We start from the raw sequence: 9,474 nt of genomic DNA, 5'->3' as shown, positions 1-9,474 counted from the left end.
AACTGTGGAGAGTCGGTGGAGGAAGTGGTTGGTATCTTTTATATAGGAGGGTAGGTTCTGGGTAATAGGTTGAATATGATTTGTTTGTATGACTGTTTTAAACATACAGTATCCTTTATGTCTTACATATTTAACTAGTGATCCTTGCAATCTAAAGATACACGTAAGAGAAAATATGTGTGCTATTTTCTTGCTATAGGATACAAACACTATTAAAAACTATTTTTTATTCAGTTTTGTATTTTTAAATACAAGCATTTCAATATTTTATTTACATTACAGTGTATGTTCTACAACTATAAATTAAATAAGATGTGTGACCATTCAGTACAAAAAATCAAAGATATGAACAGACAGTACTTGATGTCCAGAAAAAAGGAGGAAGCTCTCACAGAAAATGAACAGATTGTACTTAAAATATAACAACCACAATATGCACTGAGCCTGATTGTGATAAAGTGACAGGACTAGCATTTACCAGCTCTACTGCACACTAGATGAGTATTATCAAAATCAGCACCCAGCTACAATGCAGCATCCTTCGTTTCCCCTTGATAACATTAACATCCATGCACAATAAATAATATCATTAAGCACTTTTGCTTTTTTTTATTTTTCAGTACACAAAGCCCTGAGGAACCTTGCTTTAACGCAAGGATTACTGGCTACTTCTCACTGTCTACTGGCTTAGTTTTGAAAGAATTTTAAGGCAGCTCTTTAGAAATAATTTTAACTAAACTTTTTTGTCTTTAGAATATGTAGATAATTGAGGAATGATAAATCCCAAAATTGAATAGATTCGTTTCATTTTGAGTTTGTGGCAGCTCCCTATCAATCCACTTCAAGTTTGCGAAAACTGCCATTTAGGGCCTCAACCCCAATTATGCTTTGGTGTTTACCATTCTGAGTATTTTTTCTTCTGATGATTCCTTGGTCACTCAGTATCTTCATATTTTCTAGTGCCAACAATGTGTCTCTTTTGGCAACAAGTTCCTTCTTCCAGAGATCTGCAAGAAAAACCATTGTCATTACTGTAATTATTGTCTGTAACAAGAAAACTGATGTAAGTAAGATGCTTAGATATCAGTTCTCTGTTTCTAACAGCAGTTAATTATTCATACTTCCTCCTTTCCTCTTTTTTTCTTTCAATCTAGCATCTGTCATTACTGTTAAATGAGCAAAAGTATGTTAGTTGCAGTGTAACATATCTACTGTTAATGAATCACTTTTTAAAAAGAGAATCACATCTCTAAAAAATAAAATATTACCTATCATTTCATCCATAGGTATTTGTCCACCATACTCTTTAGGGAGTATGTCAAGTCCTACTGCGTTTTGAAGGTTGCTCAAGGACTCATGCATCTGAAAGGGAAGAGATTGTATTGAGTAATAAACTGCAAGGATGTATGCGGTTTACTTAATAAATCATGTCTCATACTTTAGTCTCCAGTATTTATTCAACAAAAAATTAATTTTGTGCTGTATTATTGGAACTGGTTACGCAATTTTGGATGAGAAATACCTTTCCAGATAATAGCTAGCTGTGCTGTGGTTGCTGGGAAAATAACTCATGTTGGTGTGTGCTTAAAACAATGAGTCATGGTGAGTTCATATTGCAAACAATGAAAACTCCAGTTCTCGAGTACAATATTTTGAAGGACAATTATGGAGCATGAACTGGGCTGATTCATTGTTTGACACTGTGAAGCTTAACTGATAAGAGCTTGTTGTCTCATTGTTTCACATTGTAATGTCTTAACACAGCCATTACTGGGTTAGAGAAGTTTAAAATGACTCTCAGGTAGCTCACACTAAAAGTAATCAATCTGCTATTCTATTTAACAGTCACTGCCATGATTTTATTTTACAGATGCTTTTATTGAGTCACATTTACACAACATAATGCACACATCACCAGTTTTGCAAAGCTATAGTCATTTTCTAATACGATGTTGTTATACTAATTGTCAAACTGTGCTTCATTAAAAAAAAGTTAAAAAAAAGGACCATGTACTGTACAACACTTAAATATGATTTGATACTGTGCTGAAATAGTTACTGCCTCAGCAATAAATATGTCATTCAAGATGTGTATGACCCTTCACTATTATCAGTGGCATTGCTGTGATAGGAATGATTCCAGTTTATTTTACTGTAGCCTTTTGTCTCGCATCTATCAAAATGAATAGAAATGTTGTTGGAGATTTATGTTGATTTTTGCTGTTTATCAATTAAGTGCATTGTGACAATTAATATATGGTATACTACTGCAGCAAAAGAAGGTTATAGGCAGCTGAAACTGGTAATCTGTACTTTACTTAGTGCAGTTGTGACTGACTGTATGATATTCGTTAATTTTAGTAATCAGAAAATGAGACTGCTGTTTCTGCATCAGATATTGTGTTAGTGTTTACTACCATGGCATACAACAATGTCCACCACTTTGAAAAAGAAAAAGAAGAAAGAAAAGAGAGAGAGAGAGAGAGTAGACAATATCGGCAAACTTGACTTCTTAAGTAATAGAACCCAGTACGTTGTCCTCGATGGTGAGTGTTCATCGGAGGTGAGGGTATCATCTGGAGTGCCCCAGGGAAGTGTGGTAGGTCCACTGTTGTTTTCTATCTACATAAATGATCTTTTGGATAGGGTGGATAGCAATGTGCGGCTGTTTGTTGATGACGCTGTGGTGTACGGGAAGGTGTCGTCGTTGAGTGACTGTAGGAGGATACAAGATGACTTGGACAGGATTTGTGATTGGTGTAAAGAATGGCAGCTAACTCTAAATATAGATAAATGTAAATTAATGCAGATGAATAGGAAAAAGAATCTTGTAATGTTTGAATACTCCCTTAATAGTGTAGCGCTTGACACAGTCACATCGATTAAATATTTGGGCGTAACATTGCAGAGCGATATGAAGTGGGACAAGCATGTAATGGCAGTTGTGGGGAAGGCAGATAGTCATTTTCGGTTCATTGGTAGAATTTTGGGAAGATGTGGTTCATCTGTAAAGGAGACCGCTTATAAAACACTAATACGACCTATTCTTGAGTACTGCTCGAGCGTTTGGGATCCCTATCAGGTCAGATTGAGGGAGGACATAGAAGCAATTCTGAGGCGGGCTGCTAGATTTGTTACTGGTAGGTTTGATCATCACGCGAGTGTTACAGAAATGCTTCAGGAACTCGGGTGGGAGTCTCTAGAGGAAAGGAGGCATTCTTTTCATGAATCGCTACTGAGGAAATTTAGAGAACCAGCATTTGAGGCTGACTGCAGTACAATTGTACTGCCACCAACTTAATATTTTGCGGAAAGACCACAAGGATAAGATAAGAGAGATTAGAGCTCGTACAGAGGCATAGAGGCAGTCATTTTTCCCTCGTTCTGTTTGGGAGTGGAACAGGGAGAGAAGATGCTAGTTGTGGTACGAGGTACCCTCCGCCATGCACCGTATGGTGGATTGCGGAGTATGTATGTAGATGTAGATGTAGAACTTGCTGCATCAGTTACAACACTCTCCAAATTAATAAAAAGTAGTTGAGGGAAAGATTCATACAGTACTGACATTTCTTCACTTTTAGACAGATTAATAGAAAATGATAAAATAGGTGCAAATTCTACTGAAAGTAACAAATGCGTGGGTAGAACTGTGTAAATATCAAACAGTTTGTTCTTTAGTTCAAGAGGTATTAAATATTTTGTATCAATAACTGACATATATTCTCAAATAGTTCAGCTCCTTTGGTGTCTGTGTATAGTTAAATGTGGATTTGATTATCCATTCTCCTTCCTCTGGAAATGCTGTGTGGCTAGGGCCTCCCGTTGGGTAGACCGTTTGCCTGGTGCAAGTCTTCAGTAAATTGTGTGTCGATGGGGATGAAATGATGGTGATAAGGACAACACAACACCCAGTCCCTGAATGGAGAAACTCCCCGACCCAACCGGGAATCGAAACCGGACCATTAGGTGTGACATCCCGTCGCGCTGACCACCCAGCTACTAGGAGCGGACTATCTCTCCTCTAATATGTAATGTTGTTCATCATTTTAATTATATGTGTTGTAATAATTAATGGTGCAGAATTTTAGCAAAATTATTAAAGGGTACAGAAAGATTAAATTTTGTGCCACTTATTTTGATTATTCAAGCAAGGCCAAGCAACAGAGGAAAATTCGAAAAGAAATTAGAACAATAAATTCAGTCAGTGAGAACTTATTGCTATTATAATAGTAAAAACAAATTGTAAAAATGATAAAATGTACTTACTGTAATTCTGTTCTTTATCTTGTCGCTCACTCTTGTTCGTGCAAAGTCATACACATATCGCACTGGGGCAGGAACATTTAGTAAATGAACTTCTTTGTGCCTCATTGGCACTGATTGCTGTAAATTCAGAAATAAATTACATAAAGTGTATGTGTCAGCAGTAACTGTTCAGCGAATTCAGTTGTTGTAAACAACTGAGCATAACTATCACGGAAAATTTAAAGCGGTTTTACATAGAAATTTATTGTGTTTCTACTTTTGCAATCTCTATAATACCTTAAATTATCTACATTGATATCAAGTAAATGACAGTTGTATCATTAATATTCAGCATCTCATCACAGCTGTACAATTGAAAAGTCACATTACCTTATTTTAAGCTCTGCTACACATTCACAAATATCTTACCTCTCCCCACTTAACAATGGTTGCAAACTCCGTTGGTGTAAGGAAGGTAATGAGTGATGGCGAGGAATTGGAAATATCACCAATGTGTGTTACCCCCAGCACTTGGTTGTCTTCATCTTCCATAAGAGCCTCATATGTCATCATGAATACTCGCCCTATATCCTGAATTGTATGCTTCTTTGGATTCAGCTTACCTTTAAAAAATAATCTACATGGTTCATACTGCAGGAGAAATTTTTCAGCTAATGTTCCAAAATTTCATTGATGAAAGAGTTATCTATTCCAATTTGGCACACCATAATGAAAAAGTGTATCTTGTGCATGGTAAAATATGCTATACATTTATTACTGCAGAATAATGGAAATCAAAGTTCTTTCAGAATATTAATATCACTAAAGTTATTATTATTATTATTATTATTATTATCTTTATCATTACTTTAATCTGACACTTGCATACCTGGTGCATAGAAAATCACCCTACGACCATTTTTGTCCCTTCGTGGTAAAACAAACATGAATCTGTGGAGAATGCAATTGGTTCAGTTTTATAAAATTCACTTTAGTACAAGAGGAGTTAACATATAACTGCATATTGATTTTACATACCCACGTGTGATAAGCTCATCTACTCGTGAGTCTAATGGGTCAAGTTTTGGTACTAAGTATGAGAATGTCTTCTTAAAATTTAGGTATTTCAGTAGGACCTGTTGAGCCATTGGTAAACTAAACTTCTTTACACGAAGAAAACGAAGAAGGAAGCTGTTGTCTGTAAAAAAATAGAAAACACACAAATAAATTTCATTGCCACATTTAACATAGTAAGGATCTAACTGACAATTATAATGAAGGAAGTATGTGAAAGCCAGAGTTTTCATTCAAAACTGATGTGGCAACAAGACAGAAAATGTGATTAAAATATAAGCATGATGAACTGTGTTCATATTCTAAAGAATTTGTTCTCACAGTGTTGCCTGGGAGCATAACATGGTGTCAAACTAAAGTAATAATTTTGAACTGAAGAGAAAGACATATGTTTAGACAGACACTGCAGTGTGCTCAGTTAAATGAAGCACACAACCTATTTCAGAATAGTTGCAAAAGCGAAATATATCCCTATTATTCTTCTTTGGGATTGAGTGTTCACTAGGGAACAAAATCTGGGCTGTAGTGGACATCTCTATTTTTATGTAGTTACTAGCTGAATATCCAGCATTTCCGGGTATGTAGTTATTCCAGCCTTCTATTAATCCACATCTTCCTCCCTCCTCTCTTTGTCCACCTGCTCCTCCCCTCTAGCCCTCTGTTAACTCCTTATTCCCCACCTCTCTGCCAATCTCTTACTCTTTGCCTCTGTCTGTCTCCTCTTTCCTTTCTCTGTCCACCTTCTCCTCTTTCCTCTCTCAGTTCACTTCTCCCCCCCCCCCATTTATCTCCTCCTTCCCCGTCATTATCTGTCCATCTCCCCCCCCCCCCCCAGTCATCCTAATGTTTTTCTTTCCACATTAGATAGTAGTTAATTTCATGTTCCATGGATCTGATAAGTAAGTAACATGTGTACCAAATTTGGCTGAAATTATTCCAGGGAATTAGTATGAGTTTTTTATCCATGTCTTTGCCCATGTAAGGACATGTCAAATATATTTCACATACACTTAATATGTTTCACATCTATTTGTAGACAAATTATACCTGTATCTCTATTGAATTTCGACATGCAGTTTCATTTTCATGCAACTCAATGTTTAGGATGTCGTAACTCCTGAACTACGTTCTGTACAATGATATAATTTTGCAGGTGTGTCCAGTGGTATGTGTGGCCACTGTCTGAAAAAATGTGCTGTGAACAGTGTTAGTAGTACAGAAGTAATAAATTAAAAATTTCATGCATGATGTGGTAGATTTCATGTATCTCTGTGTTTGAGGCCATAGCTCCTAAACTCTGTGTCATACAAAGAGATATTTTTCTAGGTACATTCAATCACAGATGTGGATACTCTCTACAAAAAGTGTTGTGAATAGAGTTATTAGCAATGAAGTAATAAATTTAAATGTCTTGCTTGATGCAGCAGTTTTCACACAACTCAGTGTTTATGACATCATATCTTCTGAACTATCTGCCATACAGTGATATAATTTTGCTGGTACATTTTGTGGTAACTGTCTACTACTGTGTTATGAATACAGTAGTGAAGAAGTAATAAATCAAAACATCATGCTTGATGTGACACATTTACTGCATGAACAGCAAAAATATAGTAAACAATAAACTTTCCTCATTTTATAACTTTGTGGGGGTCATCGAGCAGAAGAAATTTCTTAAGGGTTTCAAATTGTGTATCAGTTCTGTTGCAAGTCCCTAAGCACTCACATTCTCAAACGCTGGCTGATTAAAGAATGGATACCGACAAGTCATGGGCTACACTGCTTTTACACCTCCACCCCCACCCCCACCCCCACCCCTTTGAAGTTAGGTGGTTCTTACCCCCACAGTGATGATTTCCAGACAGTAAGTGATATGTTTACCAAGGCTGATTAAGACCATCCAGTGCTTTATGAGGAGACATGGAATGAACATACATGCATACATTTGTACATACATACTATAAAATGGTTGTATGTAGACTAATTTTCACAAGAGAGGGCATCTTAAAAAATGGAAACATCTTCCAACAAAACTCTGATTTACATGCATATGAATCTAGGCTGGACCTTAGCCTGCATCTAAAGACGGTACGTACAAACTTATGCAAAAGAGAAGTAAATCATACTGGAGTTATTTTGGATAATCATTTGTCCTCTTACGTAAAATGCTTACTGACATTAAATACATTTAACGCAAAGATGAAACAGTCCTTGCTTGACACAGCTTCTGCTCTGTCTCTGAATTTCTGGAACACCTTATTAAGTAAATCTCATTTATTGAATATTGTTAATTATGTATTATGCCACTTTATAATATAATTTGATTATTTATTCTCACTTAATAACTAAAGCTATTATATGCACATGCAGTGAAGTATGTCAGTTTATATTACGATGTACTGTACTTGTATTATGTTGATCATGTGGTCATAGTGCCTATTGTAGTCGTAATCAGTTTTTTACCCCTTGTTCTATATGTGAAAACAATGTATTAAAATGATTTCCTGGACCAAATAAATGAATAATTAATGTTTCTGGGACATCTGTGAGCATATCAATATAATATAGTAGGCCATGGTGTAATTCAGAAGTTGATTTCAATTGAAAATATTGTTTCTTTGTAAAATATTTAATAAAATATTTTATGACAACATATATTTCCTTACACATTTTAACCATTTTCATTACATTAATATGTATATTTTGCATGTTGCTATTACATAAAAATTTTGGCTTTAATGGTTGCTTACAAGATAATTCAAGCTAGAACACCACTGAATAAATTGCATCAATGTCAAATATATAGGAAGAATGACAAACTTGTTTGATTCATGAGAGAAATCTGAGCTGGAGAACATGGGAACAAGGACAACAAATACAAAGTGATAAAGGAAATCATGCATTAAGTATTGGTAGAAAGTTTGTTCTCTTCAAAATCTTTTTTATTAATTGTAATGATGATGCCGGTATATCTCACAGCGTGTTCATTGTTGTCCTGTTTCTAATGAATTGTGCTACCTCCCACAGATCTAATTAGACAGTTAGAACAATAAATTTTCTGCACTATGTCTATGACTATTCTCCAGTGTGCTCCATATTATTTACACAGTTAACTGGGACATACAATTGTGTAAATGACAGGGCATACAGATTTCTGTTATTCTTTCCATGCTCCATACTGTAATATTAGTAATTTTCACCTCACAAATATTAATATATGCTCAATAGTAAATGCCTGATGGCCTAAAGTTATTGAACAATTGTAAAGTAAAAGAAATGAACCATCGCGTCACAGCGACAGAATCTATTATTCTTTATCTTTGCTGTTCTTATGCGGCACCTGTAAATCTCTATGTACATGTATCAATTAATGATATAAAAAAGAGGCATTGGGCACCTCACCTTTTACTGTTTGTATTCCATGAAAGGTGGACGCGGACTTGCTGTGTTCCGCATTGGTATTTTATATTTTATGTGAAAATATTCAGTAAATATGCTAATTGTTATTTTTCCAATCAGAAAACATGTAGTTTCTTGTAACTGATTACGAACAGACAGCATCAAGAGGACATTTTGACTGTTATGTATAAAGTATTTAACCACAATGGTCATCTATTGTAATTTAACATGAAAAGGTACGTAGCATTAAAAAACATGTGTTAAAGATAAGTGTGCTTATTTTAGTAAATTAACCTTGATGATTTCCATCTCCTCATTTACTGGAATGTTAATTATTTTGAGTTATTTCATCACCAGAAATTACGATCACGCTGATGGGCCGAATGCAGCATGAGGCAGAAGGAACATTATTGTTTTCCTATTATTTCTGAATCAGCTCTTTTTTTAAATTGTGTAGTGTTGCATTTCTTTTAAAGTCTATAAATCTTCTGGTCCCTTAGTGTTGTTCTGGGTATGACTACATCACGACTAAAAATGCACAGAAATGATAATGTTTCTTCTGAATGATCTCAAACAAATCAATCTGCTGCTCTTATTCAAAATAATCCAACCAGGTATTTAATGCTCAATGTATGTTATTATAATAGTGTAATCAATCCCTGATTCTGTTGCCAAGTGGCCCACCTAAATACTCAATTTTTCGACATTATTCAAAAAAATTATAAAATAACAATTCTTTTTCTTTTCGTCCCCCAA

The 9,474-nt window shown here is 35.2% G+C and overlaps 1 protein-coding gene across 1 annotated transcript in view; it reads right to left on the bottom strand.

Annotated features, from left to right (window-relative positions):
• Window positions 1-210: 210 nt before the first annotated feature.
• LOC126260930 (clavesin-2) overlaps window positions 211-9,474 on the bottom strand; it is a 343,358-nt gene continuing 334,094 nt past the window's right edge. Inside the window, exons 4-9 of the mRNA XM_049958431.1 lie at window positions 5,284-5,443; window positions 5,135-5,196; window positions 4,675-4,868; window positions 4,267-4,383; window positions 1,269-1,362; window positions 211-1,007 (exon numbers count right to left, since the gene is read on the bottom strand). Of these exons, the coding sequence (XP_049814388.1) occupies window positions 832-1,007; window positions 1,269-1,362; window positions 4,267-4,383; window positions 4,675-4,868; window positions 5,135-5,196; window positions 5,284-5,443 (803 nt within the window). The 3' untranslated portion in view covers window positions 211-831. The remainder of the gene's footprint in view (window positions 1,008-1,268; window positions 1,363-4,266; window positions 4,384-4,674; window positions 4,869-5,134; window positions 5,197-5,283; window positions 5,444-9,474) is intronic.

This window comes from Schistocerca nitens, chromosome 5 (assembly GCF_023898315.1).
Source record: "Schistocerca nitens isolate TAMUIC-IGC-003100 chromosome 5, iqSchNite1.1, whole genome shotgun sequence".
Lineage (NCBI taxonomy): Eukaryota > Metazoa > Arthropoda > Insecta > Orthoptera > Acrididae > Schistocerca > Schistocerca nitens.
Note: the sequence above shows the minus strand (reverse complement) of the source record. Positions and strands in the feature narration are given on the sequence as shown.